At 35.4% G+C, this 21,416-nt stretch overlaps 1 protein-coding gene and 1 long non-coding RNA gene across 2 annotated transcripts in view; one reads left to right on the forward strand and one right to left on the reverse strand.

Annotated features, from left to right (window-relative positions):
* SGCZ (sarcoglycan zeta) overlaps positions 1-21,416 on the forward strand; it is a 474,057-nt gene that overhangs the window by 226,578 nt on the left and 226,063 nt on the right. Inside the window, exon 2 of the mRNA XM_064511117.1 lies at positions 17,253-17,447. Coding sequence (XP_064367187.1) covers positions 17,253-17,447 — 195 coding nt within the window. The remainder of the gene's footprint in view (positions 1-17,252; positions 17,448-21,416) is intronic.
* Positions 1-21,416, reverse strand: part of LOC112986217 (uncharacterized) — a 29,743-nt gene that overhangs the window by 7,433 nt on the left and 894 nt on the right. The window lies entirely within an intron of this gene.

Genomic DNA, 21,416 nt, shown 5'->3' on the forward strand with positions numbered 1-21,416 from the left:
TGGTATAATTCCAGGTGCACAGGGTTTATCTCTTTTTGCCAGTTACTGTCCTTGTAATATTACTGCTCATCTCACTTATTGCAGCAGTTCTGTTCCTTTAAGTGGCTTTTTAGGTATTTCAGATACCTAATAGCAGTTTATGATATTTGACTTCATCTCCTTCCTAATGGAAATGATTTCTTTGGGCATGTTAAATCATGTCACAGTTATTTTCCTCTAAAGACATCTGAAACTGTAATTGTTGCAATTTTGTGTTAGTTACATTATGCATTACCAAATAACCAACTATTGGATGGTTTGCAACTTTTTGGTAAAGGAGAAAAAATGAATAGTAATAATAAGAAAGAGTTACTTTGCGGTTACTTTAAGGAAACCATAGGTGTGTTCTTCAGACCAGCTTAAAATATATTACAGTTGACAGACTTATTGTACTGCTGTGATGAATATGTTTTTATATCTTACTATTTCATAAACGTTCCATCTACAGAGTCAATGTAAAGAACTTAATGTGGAAATGTCCTTATGATTTATTTAAAAACAGCTATTCTTTTATGCTTAAATATCAAAGCCGTGGCAAACAGCAGCCTGTAGAGAAACCTTAGTGAGATTTTCTACAATGTCAAAACAATGCCTCATTCTCAATACACTTTGTAAGTTTTTCGAACATTTTATTGGCTTTTTTTGACTGCTGTTGTACATTGAGCTGATGATTTCATAGGAATAGCACTAATGACTCCTAGATCTTTCCTTCATTGTGACTCTCAGTTGGTTTAGATTATTTTCCTTAGGTACATGGCCAGTACTGCCCCATTGCCTACAGACAGATATCAGTTCTAAAAATCGTCTGCCACCCCATTGCCCACTGACTTAGTGCTGGAAGTATGACTGAGATTGAGTATTTTCCCTGTTTAACTTTATTATCTGCCCGCTAAGGTTCCATGACCAGGTACTGATGTTTTTTGTTAAAACACTAATCACACCCTTATTTACCTCTTTTCACAAATAGGAATTAAGAGAACTAGGTGAAACTGAAGATATAACCTCATTCTGAGGCTATTGGTGAGAGTCATCAAATATAATGGTATCAGGGTGTGTGCATGTGTATGGAAACAGGAAAAGGAAAAATGCTAGCAATATTAGATATAAGATGCAATGTTAGATATTCTCTCTTTCGTACCCTATGCTTTTATATAAACAGATTTGGGAAGGCTTTAATCTCTGATAGTCTTTATTTTTGCACATCCAAACTTTTGCTCAATGATGAAACTATCTGTAGTACTTTGTTATCTTCCAGAACATTGATTAAGCAGCATTAATTCAAAAACAAGTCCACATGAGGCCTGCTAGCACCAAATTTATGTGGTTCCTCACACATAAATAATAGCCAATTTTGAACATGCTGAAAATGGATATTCTATCTGCTATCTCATGCTAAGCCAGTAATTCTCCTTTAGGTAATGACAGTTCTACTTTACTAATCCTGTGGTATTTGTCAGATACTCTGATTATCTGTAATCTCTATAATTTGTGAAAAGCGTCAAATAGTGTCTAGACATGCTGATCATCAAAAGCAATCTAACTTCTCAAATTGTGTAATGCTTACCAGGATCAGGTTGCCCTGTGTGTATGTTCAATCTAAAACTATATTTCTGTTGTTATGTTTCAGTTGATAGTAGATATTGAATCTTTTTTTTTTTTTAATCATTTTCATAGGTTTACTTATGAACGTAATGAGCATGGTTAGGATTCTTCACTCAGCAGTGTTTTGCAACCAGATATTTTGCTTAAGAACAAAAATGCTGTGCACAGCAGTTTCTTTTTGTGGCATGTGTGAATGTGTGCGTGTGCATGTGTGTAAACGTGTTGTAACAGATCGTGCCTAGATTTCAGGCTTGGGTATTCATGGTTCAGCATAACTTTTTTTTTTCTTTGTGGTGGATTTAATGTCTTTATTGGCTTTGTTTAGCTTTCTTTATGAATGTTCAGTATCTAGACAAACGTAGACGCGAACCGATGGTGCTATAGCATTATAAGTCCTGGATTGCCCCCAGTCCAAGTGAGTTGGCTGGAGCAGAGCGTGCTGGCTAGCTGGTTTCAGCTCAGTTTTGATCTCTCCAGACTGGATCTGCTTTGCACACATCTTCACAGGTGATGCTCAGATTAATGGCAGCATAGATATAAAAACAGCTTTTTGTTTTGTTTTCCAGTAAATATTAATGATCTCCAGTGCCACTTCTGGGGATGCCTGTGCCCTGTTGACTTTCAAACAGCATGGCACCCAGGCCCACTGACAACTTCTGTTAAGACACAAATCATGTGATGGGGCACTGTCAGATCCTTATCCATCTACTTTATTGGGCTAAGTTTGTCGGTGCTAATCTAGAAGCATAAACTTTGACAGAAAACAACTTTTCTTTTTGGGAAATGAGCTCAAATATATAGCTATAAGAATCATTTTTGAAGGGTTAAACTCACCCTTGTCAGATGGTCCACTTAGGTTAGACTGGCCAAAATATTTTGAGAGCAACTCCAGTATCAAATAGCTTCAAATTGAACTACTGCTCAGGAACAAATTTTTGTTATATTGCACATTTTAAAGAGGGAGGTTGAAATGCTTAATGTCCTTCCATCTTTGCTGAATGTGGTGATCTAAATGTAGCTTCCTGCTTGCCTTCATTTCATAGACAAAAGTTTCATATTTTAGCACACCTCATTCCATTTTGTTCTGCTGCCTAATTCATCTAGTGAGTATCAATACGTATTGCTCATTTTTGAAAGCATGAGGAAATGACTGATTTGTTAATAGAAAGTGCCGAGAAACTCCAGTGATTTTAGGTGAATGTTGAGCATAAGTTGTTAAATTCCATACTCTATTCTTTTAAAACAGCAGCTGTTTAATGAAGAAAATGCAGAGAACATGATTTTTCCTTTTGATGATTAATTCATTGTAATCCTTAAACATTGCGTTTAAGTTTCAAAGCTTTTTAGGCTCAGTGATTAGTACTGAAATAGTGGTAATTCTAAAATAAATAATGGGGCAATTAATCGTTGTCTACTAAAGAGAATTTTAATCTTTGACAGCTTTCAGAAGCTTTTTGGAAAAATGGTGTTCTTTCAGATAATTTAAAACATTTAAAGTAAGCCTAATTTTTTACAGGGAATAGCCCATCTGTGAGCTGTGATTCTCTCCTTGACGAGCTTTCATTGCTGCAAGTTGGAGTAATATGTTCCTGATTAAAACTTTGAGATGTGTACATGTGCTAATTTGCTAACAATTTCTGTTGACAAATTAGTTTTGTAGAGCGGTATAGATCTGTTATGTGGCAAAGACGACCCCTGCACTGGTTCCTTTCTTCTGATTGTGGTTGTGGAAAAAGGAAGCACATAGAATATTGATCTAAAATGCTTGTAAAAACAGTTTCATCTCTCTATTTAAAGTTGCAAGTTGTACAAAAAATGAGGTGGGAGAAATCATAAATCAGTTCATTTTACTTTGTAGAACACCTGGTGTATAGATTCATAAAACCTTGTACATCTGTCTGAAATACTAGCAGAATGAAAGCTGGGCATAAATTAAAACAGTTTGTTATAACTAATGACAAGAGGCAATTTGACTGTCAAATACAGCACAACACAGTAATTCAAGCAAGGAAATACTAATATGGCTAGAAAGAAATGCATTACCTTTCAAGTCTCAGTCTGAAGTTAACTTGAAGATTTAGACAGGAAGAAGAAACATTTGAGATTCATGGAGTGCCATATGACAGAAAAATGGAAACAGCACTTCCTAAAAGTACTGCTTGAAATGCTGATGTCCCTTAAACAGGCCACCATAGGACACAATAGCATTCTGGGGAAATGGGTCCTTGTCTTCCACTGAAACTTTATCATTTTCTGTGTTAGGCTCCATAATAACTATTAAAAAAACAAAACAAATCCCCCCCAAAAACACCAATCTATGTGGCAAAGAGTAACTATGCATTCTTGTGTGACTTCAGGCACTAGATCTCTATTCTCACGTTTATTTGAGAAAATGACTTACAAATATAATTTGATTTAAAAACAAACAAAGCTTCCACTCTGCAATCTTCTTTCAAGAAGTGAAAAAAGAGCAGGAATTAATAGCAGCTTCCAAAAGAGCTAGGACCTTAGAAAAGCTCACAAAAAAAATTCTGAAATTAAGTTATGCTTAGAAGGGGAAAAAAAAAAAAAAAGAATAAATCAGCTTCAGAACAAAATCTTTCTACAAATCTAAAATGCAGGAATATTTTCCAAATAAGATAGACTTTAACATGCTTCTTGTGTGTGTATACATATACATGTATGGAAAAATAAAAAAATTGATTTTGACCTTGTAAAAAAAATACCATTGCACAGTGATTCTGGATTCCTAGAAAAGACCTCCAAACTAAAATTTTGAATTCCTGTTCATTTTCAGTTTGGCCAACTTGTGTGCTAGAAGCAGGTTGTTGTTGTTGTTATTAGAGGCCTGTACAATTATAACATAATTTTGCTTCCTACATATTTTAAATATATACATATATATGTATAATGTGTGTGTGTGTATATATATATGAATATACTTTAACCGAAACTTTGTCTAAAACAGAAACTTTCAATTGAGCACTGATCTAAAATCAACTGCCAGTGTGTCATAAGTAGACAACAGAGAATAATACCAGCACATTGGTGATTATTCGTTTTAAGTTCAGGCATCTGCCAATCAGTGAACACATGCTCTGCCACTTTTGCAAAGGAACAGCTTTCTCTTGTTCTTACTCATGACATTTCTTAATTGTCATAAATAAGATGCTCAGTACACTGTTCTTTTTTTCTCCTTTCTCTTTTGTTTTGTCTAACTTAATGACTTTTACAGCATACCTGACTTGTTTTATGGTATATTAATTAAAATACAGGTAAAGATGTTTCCTTTTTTTAGAAGGAATTACACATGGAGGGATTTCTGTGTGTGTGACAATAGAGAGAGAATTGGGCAGGTAAGCAGTGTGGTTTTTCTGTACTCTGAGGGCCCCCCCCCCCCCCCCCCACACGCACTTTGGCAGGGACTGTACAGGGCTGGATCCATTGCAACGTGTGGCCATTTAGTCTCGGTCCCCTGACTGCCCTGTCCGATGTGCGTTGCTGGAACTCGCACCTCGAATAACCAAGTGAAATCTGCTGCCCTTTGCGTAGTACTCAACAGTAGCTTGTTGCTTTCAGTAATAACTGAGTTTGAATGTATAGTTATACATATATTTTCAATATTCAGTGATACCTTCTTTTTGAATTTTTTTGTTCCTGCAGATATTGAAATAATGGCCTTTTAGAAAAGAATTGAGTCAGGATGTGTAGATTTTTGTTTTACTGGAATAATGCAACTGAATGGGAGACTTCATTCCTCTACTTTTTCCAAATCTTTATGAGCTTTATATGCTTTTGGTGCCTTTCAGCTTTTTTCCATTGCAAGGCTCTGTCACCAGTAGGGAAACAATAATATAATGATCTAAAGCATCAGATAATACAGTGAATGAAGTTGCAGCATGAAATTTTTACCAATATATATAAAACCATGTTCTTGCAAATAATATTTTTTCCACTCTTTGAAGAATCTGCCTCATCATGAAAGGAATAGAAATGAAAATTCCTGCTCAGAGAAAGGAAATACTCAAATAAGAATATGCTGTGCTTTACCATTATGTAGAATTGAATTTTCTAGGAGCCAAGTAAATAGAATGTGCTGATATGCTTGACCTCGAAGTTTAAAGTGCAATATTAGATTCATTCCTTTTCGAGGAAAGAAGTCCCACTTTTGGATATATACATGACAGAAACCCTTGAAAACATGTAGTATTCCTATGGATCTCACGAGATGGTGTCACAGAAACTTAATTATTAGGCGAGGGGTGGCTCTTTCTCTCTAACTTGAATGCATGAGACACAAAGCAGGAGTAAAAGTTACTTGCTAACCAATTTTGTCAGTTTTTCAGCTGTAGAAGTATTTCACTGCTGATTCCAATATGGTAACAGTAAAACTTTTATTTCAATTTAATTTTATTTTGACAGTAGATGCTTAGAAATTGAAGCTTATTAGAAGATGTTATAAACATCTCCTGTAAGTTTTAATTTTTTTAACTCTGTTTTGTTTTGTTTCCCAGACTTATCCATATTAAATCAGATCGTGTAGCCTTTCTCAGAAACAATGTTACCTATCACAAAATGGATAGGTAACTTACACTACTTCAGATTCTCCTATCCTAAGTATAATGTAGAGGATGAAGAGACTAGATGAAAAAAAAATTATTTTCAGTAGGTAGAATATGGTCCTGTACAGAGGGCTCAGGGAAAACCTAGCTGTTTCACTTTTTCTGGTCTATTTGAAATTTAAGAGCCTATATTATAAAATGAGATGCTTCTTACATAAACAGGAAGATCAATCTAGGCTCTCTCAGGGAGACGTATTATGAATGATGGTGATAACTCTGTGCTTTTTGTCTGCTACATTGATTTATGCACTATAAATGCGCTTGCCTGTATGATTTCAGTCAAGATATATGAAAAGGAGACTAGTGTAATGTAGTACGCATGGATTTTAATTATTTTAGCAGCCACAACATCACTATGTTTTGAGACTGAATTATTTAAGGACTGCAAAAGCCAGGCATATTTCTCTAAAACAAAGCAATAACCCCATCCCTGGAGTTAATAAATATCATTTTTGTAAGTCTTTATATCTCTTAAGTGACTTAATTGCATTTTAGGCCTTTTAATTCCAAGAGGGGTGGTTGATGTGTTCTCCTCTAGTGTTTCCAATAAATAAAATGAAGAAAAAAATCTTATCTAGTCATAGAGTCTTAAAGATATGGCTATTACATTTCCAGTCCAGCTGTACATTTTATAGGTGTATATGTGAACAGCATGGTATTACTATTTTGATAATGGAGGGGCATTGTATTCTCAAGAAAAAACAGTACTTTAGGTCTGACGCTTGTCTCTGTCATATGTACATTTGCAATACTTACTGTTAGTATTTTGCTATATTTCCCCAAGCCAGCTCAGTGAGAAACCTGAAGATGTTGGCAGCTGAACATGTGCTTGCAGATGTGGAAGAGGTCAAAGCTGGCGGAAGACTTTGTGACTGGGCTATAGGGATAGAGGCTTGAGATAAGAGGAAGTCTGTACTATTTTGGCAAAGCCCAAAGCAAGCCTTATGCATACTAAGAAGGCTTGAGGAGGAATCATGTTTCATCAGACACTCAGCCTACCAAGCAGCCATGCAATGCTTTGCTGCTCCAGTAGCACTTTTCAGTGATGAGTATGTGAGGTGAAGCCCCTACAGAGAATTTAAAAACAGACTGTGGTAGTCATTGCACTTCCACTAGCCTGAATCTGTGTGCCGAAATGAGAAAAACTGCCCTGAACATGTAATACTCATGTTGGATGACAAATATAATTCACGTCTTGGTCTTTTTATCAGTCCAAACCATTTGTTTTTCTTTTTTTTTTCTTTTTCTTTATAAGGTATTAGTACTTGAAGTTATGTCTTTGTAGTAGGAATATCTGAGATGAAGTTCACAGCTAGAGCTAAAGGACTAGTGCAGATACCAGAGCTGTATTCTTCTACATCTTTCACCACTGTGCAAGTTAATCTATTTATTTTTGGGGGTATCTGTTTTTCTCTAAAGAAACTAGGCTATACTGAATCTCGTGCTGCTTCTGCTAGACTGCTTCTGCTACCCCCAACTAGCTTAATGAAGGTTATCTGTATAATACAGTGCATCTGCAGTGTACCTCGATATTACTGCAGCCATAAAACATTCTTAAAAGTTGTTTTAAAACTCACTGCACTTAGTTGAGATTTGTCCTTAATATTCTCTGACTGTCAGCAAAAGGAGGACTCCAGCACTGGTATCACACTAAACTGCTTCACAGAAGAGATGGATACAAAAATATCATTCACAGCCTTATCTCTCCTAGGCTTTGTCTTCTTGATCAGGCATATCTGTGACAGATTTGCTTTTGCTTTTCCAATGGTATCAGAAGTGGGATTTATTATTAGCTTCCCTATATACTTTGTACTTTTTAATTAATTTTTAAATGTTAATTTTTAAAACATAACATATAAGTATAGATAATAATAAAACTAAACAAGTAAAGTAATAAATAAGCCTTTGAAATGAAAGCGTCTTTAAAAATGCACTGAAAGTACACTTGAATTGTTCTGATTATTGAAAATGTAATTTAGAGAGCAGATTAGAAAACACTACAGCCTGAGAAGTATTTGAATCCAGCTTCATGAAGAATTCAGTACAGCATATTACTATTTAGAAACATTCCAAATTATAGAATAGTGGGAAAAATATGATTCTGTTCATTAGATGATTATTTATCCATGTTAACATGCTGTGAACTTCATTGTGCTGTGAACAATTAAATATGTTAAATACAGAACAACCATAGATATTCCCAAGTAATAATGATAATAGTACGAGCTCACTTCTATCCATTTTTCTGAAGTGGTAATTTTATTAGAGAACAATATTCAAGATGGAAACATTTATTGTCCTTCTATAGACAATTGTTCCAATAACTGTTTAGCAAGTTCTGGCATCACAGGGAGAAAATTGTGTACCTCAGCTGCTGTCCTGCCTGTGGCTGTAATGAAGTCTCTGTAGTAATCTAATTGTATCAACTTAGCAAAAAAGTGGAATTCTAATTGACAACATAAAGCCAAACAAACTGTCAGTAAAGACATGCTGACTTAAGCCTTGTTGACAATAATGTCAACCTATTTTTTGTGGCCAAGAAGAAAAAACAGTTTCTTCTGAATTATTATACTCCCAAATGTGTAAGTTGTGTAATCAACTGACTGACTTTATGTACAACTTTATGCTGATGTTCTGTATATTTGCATATTTATGCCTCTAGGTTTTCAGGGGAGCAAAGGGACTTCCAAGTCTGTTGCTTAAGGAGCATGACTTTGCACAGCTGCATCTCCATTTCTGGAAGTGGCCAGGGCAACAATCCATGGCTGAATCAAGAAGGCATCTAAGTATCTTAAATTTGAATCTTGAAATTCCTAAAATTTGACATCTTGTGCTAGCAGAATTAATCCAGTCTCCTTACATAGTCAATCTGGAAATTAAGGTTTTCCAGTTGGAGACTGAAGAGTGAATGAGTGAAGCCTCTCAGATGCATCTTTCAAAATAATGCAGGACTGACAAGAGTGCAGCCTAGACATAGCCAATATAAAATACGGAGCATAAATATTTTTTTTTAAATTAAACGTCCAATGGTCACTAAAGCTTGACTGAGGGCTGTACCTAATGTAAGTGCTTTCTGCTTAGTAGCCAGTTCCTTGAAGAGCACTTTTGTTAAGACATGGTCTGCCTCTCAGCTGGGGTAATTTTTTTTTTTTTTTTTTTTTTTTTTAAATAGAAGACAGGACATTCCCTACTGCAGATCTTGGCAGGAACACAGTCTCCCAATGCTTGTGAGTTATTGTAGCAGTAATAACTGACCTTGACTTTACTAAAAAGAAAAAAAAGAAACTCTGCCAAATCTAAAATAGTCCATCAGGGCAATAAGGATATGAGAAACTGCTTTGTGTTGCTACTAATATACGGTTGAGTGGTGTGGCTTTCATCCCATTTGGTCGTTGGTGATATGCTTTAGGCTGTTGTTAGAAAGGTTTGAATGGCTGATACCGTTAGGAGAGCCTTTGCAGGTCATATGTGTAACCTGGATGAAGATCTCCCAGCAATGTTTAATTCTCTAAGAATGCAGCTTTACAACTTGTCGGCTGTAGTGGTTAATAAGATCCCTGTTAACCCAAGATGGGGATATCTTCTATTATTTTTAGAACTCACTTGTAGAAGACCTCAGTCTTGGGGAAGAAACATAGTTCAACACACGCTGGAAGCAACAGCAAGAGCTTTCTATAATAGCTGTTTGGTATTCCAAAAGTTTTCCAAGGAAATCCACCTATCTTATTCATAAGGCTTTTTCAAGAGATAAAAGGTTAAGACCATTTGCTTACCATCTTCCTATTTATTATTATAATAAACTGTCATATTGACTTTGTCAAGAGTGATTTTAGTGTCAAGACTGGCATATATGCATACTGAGTATTTGTGTATTTGCTGCAAAAGAAATGTCATGGTTCTTATGGCACTTCCTGCTCCGCGCGGTGCACTTTCCACCGCATGTGGTAAACTGCCAGCCAAAGTCTGTAAAGAAAATAGCGAGGTAATATTTCATCTGTAAGCTTAATTAAGGTCACATGTTGTGTAGAGTAGAAACAAAGTGACTGACTGGGTGGAATAGGCGCCCGCCGCACGAGCTGCTGGCCCGCGGGCACACCGCTGCCAGGGTGCGGGAGAAAAGCCGGCTGGCTCTGGTGATTTACCTCTCTAACATCCTGAAGGACGAGTTCTGAGATGCCACGGCTAGCTGACAGGAGACTCGCTTTGACTTCTACTTTTGCTCTAAATGCTGATGTGAACTACTTTCCTTGCTAGCTGTGTTTGTTTTTTTTTCTTCCTGCTTCATTGTTTGCTGTGGTAGGAAACAGCACACGAAAATCTCTTCATCGGTGCAAGTCATTTGATTGCTAATAGGTTTTTTACCAGCCTAAATCATTGTTCAGTCTAGGCACTGTCCTACTTTATTTTGTATTTCCTTTACATGTTTTTCATTCTGTCAATGAATTAAGAAAATATTGCATAGAGAATTATTCAGTAATGAACAGGTCTAGAAGCAGCATCCGACGACTGGCTACAATTACAATTGGTATTTTGGCTCATCTGTTTTATATGTAGAGCAAGCAGTTTCAGATTTGTAGCTGTCAGATAACGATTTCTTATTTCTTTTGAATATAGCTAAATATTTGCTGTGATAATATTTTTATCATACTTTTGAAACTTGCTTGTGGCTTGGTGTAAACAGCTTCCTTTTATAATGCAGTTATCAACACTTATGGGTCTAAGAGGTATACCCCATTATACCCCCATTAAGGATATCGTCCTACTTAAATATTGCTATGCCTATGTCTGTAGCTGCCATTCAGAAATTTTCATACCATTCACAAAAAAACTGAAATCTCAAAGGAATAGTCATGTAAGAGAAATAATGTTTTTATTTTTGTTTCAAAAATAGCCATGGAAAATAAAAACATCATATGAATGTTGAAGTTGAAATAAACATATGTTTGTCAGTCCTCCAAGGTGCCTGTTGCAGAACCATGAGCTCCCAGAGAGTTAAGATGAGCAAGCAGTGGATGTGGGATGGCACCCCGCCTGCATTTTGTTGGGAGTTTCTTTAAACAGATTGGTTTCAGTGAATCAACACTTTTCTCGGTAAAAGCGCTCTTCGTTGAAAATTTCAGACCAGTTTTAATCATTGTGTCGACACGTCAGACACAGTTTGATTGTTCTGTCGTACACCCCTGGGAATGCAGGCAGGCTATATTAAGCCCCTTTCTTTAAACTTGCTATGTATGTACTTTTATGCTTATGTACTGTCAAAGGTAGCAGTACAGCAACTCAGTTAATAGCAAGGACTGTCAAGTGAAATGTGTTAACTGAAGCTAGCAGAAAACCTGGGTAAGACTAGAGAGAGTTGTGTTTCTCTGAGCAATCTGAGGTACAGCATTTGCCATGGGGATCGTGGAACTCCTGAGACCTTCAACTAGAGCTTATAGCCCAAAAGAAATTGGGAGAGATCATGAACTAGAAGCACTAAGTTTTGGCCAGCTGTCTTTGGTAATGCCCCCAACCTTATATTGCCTCTTAGTAAAGTGTTGCTGAATGGAAAGGCAGTGGAATGAGACCTAAGTGAGTCAGTTCTCAGGTTGTCACTGACTTGCTCTTTGACTATGGGGAAGTTTCTTCCTCTCCCTCCCAGTACTGTCATTCCTCATCTGTATAATGATGTTCACATAGATCTTGTTGGTAAATTGCTTTGCCTCATTGACACACAGATTTGGGAAAGAGAAAAAAAACCCTGAAGTCTCAATCTTAAGTACAAAGCACAAGAAGAAAATTTGTTTCAGATCTGAAAAACCCATTATAGTTATCGTGGTAAATCATTTATGAAGTTCCTTCCTTTTCTGCCTTTCTCCTTCTCCATTGACATAATGATTTTTTTTTTTAATTGACTGATATGACTTCTGCCCATTTGGAAATCATGCAACCTGTATAAAAGCCCTCTGATACTTGCAGACTGCTGCTACTTTTGTTAAGTATAATCATATCCTCTGTAGTCACCTTTGTTTTTTAAAGCAAAACTGTGCTTTGATCAAAGTTATTGCACCCAGTTCAGACTTCCACCTATTTTAGCAGCTGGTGATCTTCCTGAGAGCTCCCTGGGGGGTCTTGGGGAAGCTAAGTGCATTAATTCTGTTTTTTCAGTTAGTAATAACGCCAACTGCATTTATGGAAGAACTTTTGAATTGCCTTACTGTGCTTTAGGGATGGTATTACCATACGATACTCCACCTCTAACATTTAGGTTAATTGTACCTTTTGAACAAAAAAAAATAATCCTGAGTAAAATGGTAAAGGCCATTCTTGGATGGCTGTTTCAGAAGCGAAGGATGAATTGATTAAAAATAAGTCTGGTGTATACGTTGAGCTCATTCAGAAGAAAAATTACTATTTTGTCTTCAAAATGGCCAAAATGATATAACTTTCTTTTCTGAAAATCAATAAGCAGGAGGCCAGACATTAACAGTGAATATTGGATTGCTTCTCATGTTTGGTTAACCGTCTGATAATTAAGAACAACAGTTCTTTTATTTCTTTCCTTAATTTTGAATCTGGTTCTTCTGTAGCATTTAGAAAAGAGCCTAGCAGTTTACGTTTGCCTAGAGAGTTATTTGAAAGGCACAATCATATTCTAAAATGTGCATTTGTTGTTTGTTACCCTAACTTTAGGAATTATACCATCAATCTCACCCTCTAGATTTAATTCATTTGCTCATTGTCTTCTCCCTGTCTTTTCTGAAGACCCTCTCCTCCTATTTTCCTGCTTCAGTTTCTTTTCTCTATCTTAGAGATAAGAGGCTTAAAACTTTGAAAGTTTATTTCTGTAAGACATGGCGATTCTTGCAAAGATTCAAACTTTGCCAGTGTAAAGTCTCTCTGTTACATTCTCCAATTACTTTTCGAAGTCTAAGATATTTGTTCTTATAGTACATGATCCACCCCAAAAGATCAATAGTTAAGTCATCAGCTTTATTGTGACCTAATTCTTGATTGCGATCTAGGTTTCATGCTGTATGCTTAGTCATTTTTCTGTGCCTAGTGAATATAGCACTGAAAAAGATCAGAAAGTGTAGGAGTAGCTAAAAATTAAAATAAAAAATTGCTAAGTATTTTCAAGTGTTAGTTGAGACATGACTAAGTAGTTTGTATTGGTATGATCATTTTCTTTATCTTCTTTAGGATACTCTTTCAGTACAGACTAAGAGCTGATTTAATTTCTTTGTAGTTTCTGAATAATGTATTCCATATTACTGTTGATGTGCATTAGAAATCTCATTAATTATCAGAGCACTGGAATTATTTTAATATCTTTAATGTGTCTGGGTTGCTTATAATTTTGTGTATGTTTGTGCCAAGCAATTCATCAGTTTAAGATGAAACCCTTCAAACATTTAATGGAGCACTTCTTTAATGTAATTATTTGTTTAGTTGAGCCTCTTGAACTTTTATAATTGCAGAAGCCCAGGTAAACTTTCAGCCTGTATTCTCTGTGTCAACTTGAAATATTAGTATCAGTGATTTTGTATTTACTACAGCTGAAAAATGGAATAGCATTAAGCTTAGTATTGCATTCAAACTTTTAAAATGTCTGTTTAGTAATGGTTCCTCACTATTTAGGTCTGTCAGTCAGCTAGTTTTTATTTTTTGGGTTTTTTTTATTTTTTATAGTGTATTTCGAAAATTCAGTTGTATGAAATAGCAACAGCCTTCAAAAGTCAGTATATGTATGCATATGTATTTATAAATACGTATGTATCTATATGTGATCATGTGTCTGTATAAATGTATATGAAGTATGTCTAGGCATTATCAGTAACATTATTGGCAAAAATTTGTCAGATTAATTAGTCATGACAAGTTTTTTTAAAAGATCTCTTTTTTAAAAAGATGTCTGTTATTCTCCATTGCTTAGCAAGAGTAATTCGATTTACTTTTTAAAAATACTGGAATAGCTTCCTTGCTCTTCTAGTGCTCTGGAATGTCTTTGTACTTCTGTGATTTATTAAAACTGAAGGTGGGTAGCTCAGAGCTCACAGCAGTTCCTCCTCAGTTAAAAATATTAAAATGAAGTACCTATGGTTTAGCATCATTTCAGTTACTTGTGTGATACAAAAATGTGGTACAGAATGGAGGTATTTATCAAAAGTTTCTTTGTCTTTTATCTTAGTATTTGGAACATCTCCATGTGCTAATTGCCAGAGCAAATAGGATTTGTTTTATTTCTAAGTAATTTAAAAATCAGCCGATGATCTTTTGTATGAGTCTTCAAATAGATAGCAAGAGCGTTGTGAATAACCGTAACCGGGCCAGATTCTTACCTCTGGGAGATGATCCCCAAATCACTGTTATGGTCTTATAGCAAGTTCTTTGGGACTCTTTCTTATGCAAGTATGTACAGTTCTTAGAAAAATGAGGCCTGGACCCTCGTCAGTGGGAAGAAGGGATGTTACGTGGTTTGGTCTGACGAAGGAAATAGCGACTCACTGGAGGTAGCGTGGCAGCTGGTTGGGTGCAGCTTTGTGCTGAACAGATTCAGAACCAAAATGTTTATTTTGGTTTGTTATTGGACAAAAATATTCAATAGAGATTATTTGTAAAATGATATTATTTTCGATCGAATAAAGTCATTTATATGGCCAGTGTGGTTTGTGTATGAATTAAACTTTATAGAAGAGCTGTTCCTGTATAAAGTATCTGAAAGAAAGGAGGTGATAAGGGCAGTTGGCCATTGCTATGGCCAATGTGGATCAAAAGGTTTGGGGGCTCAAATTAGGAGTTTGGCAGAGAGCCAGGTTTTATAAAAGTTAGTGAAACACCTAGGCTGTTCTCTTAAGATTTCTGTCCAAAACCAGTGTCCTGCATGGTGATTGATTGAGTTAATAGTGGCAATGGATTTGTCAAATAACAAGCCAACAAATCAGAGGAGACAACTTTACTTAAAACAGATAAAACATTATCATAAAACTGCCTCACTCAGTGACTGATATAGGCCAAGGGAATTGACAGGTGCCCTGGTGTGGTGGTGAAATGATATGTCAATATATTTTACGACTCTGTTGCAATGGCCATATTTCATGGGGCCAAATTTACAGTTTTAGGTCAGTGTTAATTCTGGCTTTTCCACAGTTCTGAAATTAACTTTTCAGCTATTATTAATGGTAGTAATTGTTTTGTAAGTAATAGAGAAACTAAGGTCAAAGATAAGAACAGGAATGGTGTAAAACATACTAATTAAAAATCGAAAGTAATCTTATATTGCTTTTTTATTAGAATGGCCAGCTAAATAAACGTATAGAAAGTCATTGGCAAGGAGGATCATTTCTTACAGTCAGTTTCCAAGTTCATAAGGAATCTGGACACAAGTAGGATGAATACTGCCAGGCTATGATCAGGGTCTTGGGGTCTGGAAAAATCTTTCGCTAGGGGGACTGAGAAATGTATCTGAAGGAAGCGCTGTTGGTAAAGGTTCAGTGCATAAATAAACTGCTAAAAATAGACTGATTTAATTGAGAACACTTCCGACTGGAAAACAATATATAAAATACCTATTGATTAGTTTGTTTAAAACTTATTTTATAAACTCAATGATTCTGTTGTAATATGGATGTATATTCCATATGCTTGTGGCTGTAGTTATTCACAGTGAGTTAGCGTGTGCAATTAATATCTCATTCATTAACAAGCGCGTGGAAAAACCTCAAAGACTTTCAGTCTGCGTCAATATCTCACAATTTAGATGTTGGGTTAAACATTTCTCAGCTTTAAATTTTAAAGGTCTGTCTTATAAAACTAACACTTGCTGATCCTTTAAATGGATTTAAGCTGGGTTTTATTTCTAATTGAATCAGTTGACCGATTTTTGCTCAGATTGTTACATGATCTTTTAGCAGGAAAAAACCCAGCTTTTTTAGTGTAAAACTGATCATTCTATCTGGCTTATTTGGACATCTATGCTTCTATAAGTTCTATGGCACAAATTTTGTTTGATTGTTTTTCCTCCTGCTGACCACAAGGTCTATTAAACCAATCTTTTTATTGGCACATTTCAGGAAGAAATTGTTTTAAAAAAAAATCACACACACACAAAAGAAAATTTAATTTTTAAGTCACAGAGAAAAGTTAATACCTTCCTGTTGAAAGGCAATGTGACAGCTGAACTGAGCATAAATGTTTGTGAAAGTTAAATATCTAACAAAAGTTAAAGATGAAACGAAAGTAAAATGGCTTCTTATGAAATGCACTAAGGTTTTTTGCTTTAAAGAAGAATTAATGGTAATGTCTTTAAGCAGTCTGCAAACACTCCCTGCTTGTTTGTGTGCTGAAAGAACTTAAGACTGGTTCAGGAGAAAAAAAACAGAAAATGATGTTATCCATATAACCAAAATGGCAGAGTTAAAGTTGTTTCTTTTTGTGTAAAACATGATATATGTGATGACATTAATTTAACAAGTATAATAAAAAGAGAGAGAACTTCATTTACGATATTTATGACTAGTGTTTCTAGAAAGAATAGATTTTCCTCCATTTGTATGAAGTTACACGACTGACTTCTCCAGAACAATTTTTTCTGAATGACCTCACAAAGAACAGCAAAGAGATCTTCAGAAATAGAATTTAAAATATGTATATGTAATCTGTTTTATTTATACCTTTCTCTTTTTCTACTTCCGCATATTTTCTGTGACTACTAAAACTTAGTCTGATGGTTATAGAATCGTACATGCATTGCAATAGTAACTCTTACAACTTACTACTGATAACATTGAAATACATATGCAACTTAAAGTCGAATAAAAGATTTACTTAAAAATAATGAAAGCCACCAGATTCTTCCTAAATGCCTAGTTAAAATAACATTTATATGGTCTATACAGAATTAATGCAACCCTTCTGTACCGTAGAAACTGATTTCCCATACAGTCTCTTTGTATAATAAGATCTATGAAATACAGCCCCCTCAGTTTTTATTTATGTCTCTTTCTTTTCCAGATGACACGAGAGCAGTATATATTAGCAACACAGCAGAACAGCCTCCCAAGGACTGAAAATCCTCAGTTTTATCCAGTAGGGATTTATGGATGGCGAAAGAGGTGCTTATACTTCTTTGTCCTTCTGCTGTTGGTTACCATGATTGTTAACTTAGCAATGACAATATGGATTTTGAAGGTTATGAATTTCACAGTGGTAAGTATTGCAGTGGCTTCGTGTATCTTATTTTTTAAGTTAATAACTCATAGTTTTAGTTCTCATTTCTTTATCATTTAATCCAAAGCTGCAGGATTTATACATAAAATGATTATATCCTCCTTGAGTGTCACTTCATACATTGAGAAACACCTTTTGTGTATATTCTGCTGTGAGTTGGCCCTATCTATTCAGATATTTTTTGTTAATAATATCTATAGAAATTATACCTGGATCTTCCATTTCACTGTTTGCCCAGCCAAAAGCATAATGGTGCCTGCCTTAAGTATTTCTTGTTTCCACTGAGGTTTCCACTTAAAGCTGCTTTTTTTTCTTCCATGCAAGTTTCTTGATACTACTGATAGCAGTAAGCAGGAATTTTCTATGTCTGTTCTTCGTGATACATAAGTTTTTCCCTCCATGCATTAATAGATATGTTATTAGAAGGCTATTATATGTTCCCTGAAAACCCCTCTAATAGAGCTGTGGTGACAGATGGAAGGGAATGCAAAATTCATAGGTGAGAAAAAAATCAAAGTGTCTTTCAGTAGGCCTTTCAATTTCTAAAGCATAATTTTGCTGAGTTTTAGAGGCTTGAGACATTTTGAAAGGCAAAGAATATTAACCCTGCATTGATCCATTGTATCTGGAGACCAGTCCCAGTTCCTTCTCTCTTGAAACAGAGATCTCTTGAATGTGCAATCCATGTGATGACAGTCTGATACAGACATCCCAGTTCGGGGCCCTGAAGTTCCTTGAAACCATTGTTTAGAGCTGTTGAAGTTGCTTCTGTATCACTGCTAAGCGGTCCCAGCTCCCTTCAGCACCAACTAAACCTTGCTACCTACCATGTGCTAGGGAGTTTGTAACTCTTTTCCAGGAGTTAGTTAGCTGTGAAATACAGTGAGCGAGTCCTGTGGGGAAAGCTGCAAATACTTTTCACTTCTGAGAGTAGTAGAAGAATAGAGATCTTTGTGAGCAAGTTCAAATTCTGTATTCTATCTGCCTATCTGTTGCTCATGTCATGACATGAGGACTAGCTAGCTGACTGTAAAAGTAAGAAATAAATCTTAGATGTTCTTATGCATACAGAGAAAATCTGACGAATGCACGTATTTTTATAAGCAAGAATTCATTTCTCATAGCAGGTAAGCAGTCACTCACTGAAACTCGAAGTGCAGACAATCAAAATCACCATTCTGAGGTAAAGAAGGCGTTTAGTCTTTATCTATCAGTCATTTCTGCACTGGTTTCTTTGTAAGTGGGGGCATTCTGTATTCTCTGACCATGCTTTATGGAAGCTGAAATAAAGTCTCCCTTTTCCTTATCCCGTAATATTTTAGCTGTATCTTCTCATGATATTGCGTGATTTTGGGGGGTGGGAAGAAGTGCATATGTTATTTAGTGAAATAATATATGTGGAGAAAAATATCTTTAACTGTCTTGAATTCCATGTTAGTTGTGACCTGAAAATGTTCCCTTGATTACAGGCAAAAGATAAGTTAGAACATCTAAAGTTATTTGGGAAGGAATAGAGAGCAAAACTCAGCACATCTCTCTGCCACTTTAGTGCTACATACAGTTCTGGTCACCCAATTTTCAGAAAGGATGAATTAGACTTGTACAAGACAAAGAGAAAGAAGCAGTAATCAGAGAGGAATGGGAATGATTTTGGCTGAGTGAGTAAATAGGTTGAGATTCTTCATTATATATACCTCTGTTCACATCCCCTCGTGAAGGATATATTGGAGGTACATGAAATCACGAAGTACATGTAGAAGGCAGCACAAGGGGTAAATTATTTTTCACATAATGTATCGACTTTGTCTAAGACACTTGCATGAGGTGTTATGTTTGAAAAAAAGTTTAGAAAGCAGTAAGACATAAGATTCATAACTGGCATTAAGCATAGTGATATGAATACAATTCTAGCACTGGAAGGACTTAAAATGATTGTGGGAAAAATGGAAGATAAACTGCCGGAAATATGACTGTATATTTGTATTGCTTCTTATTCTCTTTTCTTACATGTTATTATCAAGAGAAAAATGAGATATATGGTTGACAGTGTGGCTTTTTTAGTTTATGTTGTTCTTACAAATTTTTTTAGAGTTTACTCGCCATATGAACTCTGTTTCACCTACAGCTTAGAATACCTTTCTTGATGTTGATAAGATCAGGTACGTGGGTATAAAAGCCTCAGGCTTTTATGACACAGCCTCCATCTGGAATCTTTAATAGCAGCAAAGTATTACTGAGTCCGTGTTTCAAATGTACACCTGAAAGAATGTCTGTGTTCAGTGGAAGCTGTGTAATCTGCCCAGCTGTTCCCAAAGCTTTGTTTGGATCAAGATGATAAATGTGCTCGCTGCTTGGCCGTGGAGCAGTGTCTTTGTGTATCAAAAGATAAGATAGAGCATTCCACGGATTATAATAGCAGTAGTTCTGCTACTGTCAGGGTAGTCTCTCTCTGGTTTTTGTCCTTCATAAGCCATATTTTGATGTAACTAATATAATACGAACTACTAGAGTTACAACACGTTTTAATTCTCCATTAGTTTCTCAGAAGTGAAAAACAGCCAACAAAAGCCTCCAAAACCAGCAGTAAACATAAGTTCAAAATAGTTCTTCATCTGCTATATGTTTTGTAATACATAGGGTTACGTGGGTCCATAGAAGACAACAGATATTTTGAGGTGGTTGTTTGGTGAGGTTTACTGTATAAATACACTGCTACTTCTGACTTGCCACCAGTGGAATATATATACAAGAATTAGAATTTGAAGAACAAAAGAGTAGATATTTATCTTTTCTGTATGTCTGTGACAAACTATACATTTTTTTTATTACTCTATTATTCTATTACTCTACTCTTTCCTACAGTATTATCTCTGAGCATTGGAGATGATTGGTCTCAGTTTTTCTGTCTGATGTTGCAGACAAAAGATAAGGATGCAACTGTCTCCATATATATATTTGACTTTCAACGCTACAAAACTACTATAGCACTACACAGTTTACAACTTTCACAGTTTGAACATACAATTGTTTTTAATTATTTCTGGGGGGAAAAAAATTAAATTAAAATTCTTTCCATGTGTCAAAGCTGTGTTAGAAAAGTAAAAGTTTGTTGTGAAGCACCGAAACAGAGCAGGAATCTAATGTTTTATGAAAACAGAAAATATCACTCCTTTTTCGTATTAAAAAAGAAAAAGGAAAATGAGTGTTGAAGTTTGGAAACACTACTAACTCTGAAATATCACGTACCCCTTATGTATCTCATAAGCAAAAACTCCTGCTTTACAGTTCTGTATGAACAATCTGCAAACAGGGTTTCCAAAGGATTTTGTACTTAAGTGAAATGGTTCTGTTACTCTCCTTAATAGTCATTCCACTAGCAGATCATTCTTAACTGAAATTTATGCATGGTATATCACTGTTGGTGTGAGATTATTAACTATTATTCCTTTCATGGTGTAAAATATTTAATGGTTCTGTTTAGTCAGATGTACTGTTTCTAGGCTGATTTGTTTTTTGTCTTCTAACTTTTATATAAATTTATGAAACAATCTGTGGTTAGGCTATTACAGAAAACAGAATCTGAAGCCATAAAACTGTGGTTTATTACCTTCTAAATCTGACTGTTTGTAGTCAAAATTGTATATCTTAAAGTGCGTACATTTGGTTTACTGAGTGTTAAGAAATATAATGTTTAAATGAAATGACAATAGGTTATTTAATAATACAAAGCTACATTTAATAGCTGTAGGTATGTCGTATCACTTAAGGCTGAAAGAATAAAAAATGTATGACAGTATTGGCTTCTGCTTTTATAAGCAGCTTTATTTTTTTATCATGCTAGAATCTGTTTTGTTAGTTTTCCAAACATTGCTTTTCACTATTTCAAAGTGTTGTGAATAACCAGGGCATGGTATGGTTATTCATGGTCATGCTGGCTGAGAATTGCAA

This window comes from Dromaius novaehollandiae, chromosome 4, assembly GCF_036370855.1.
Source record: "Dromaius novaehollandiae isolate bDroNov1 chromosome 4, bDroNov1.hap1, whole genome shotgun sequence".
In the NCBI taxonomy this organism is placed as follows: Eukaryota; Metazoa; Chordata; class Aves; order Casuariiformes; family Dromaiidae; genus Dromaius; species Dromaius novaehollandiae.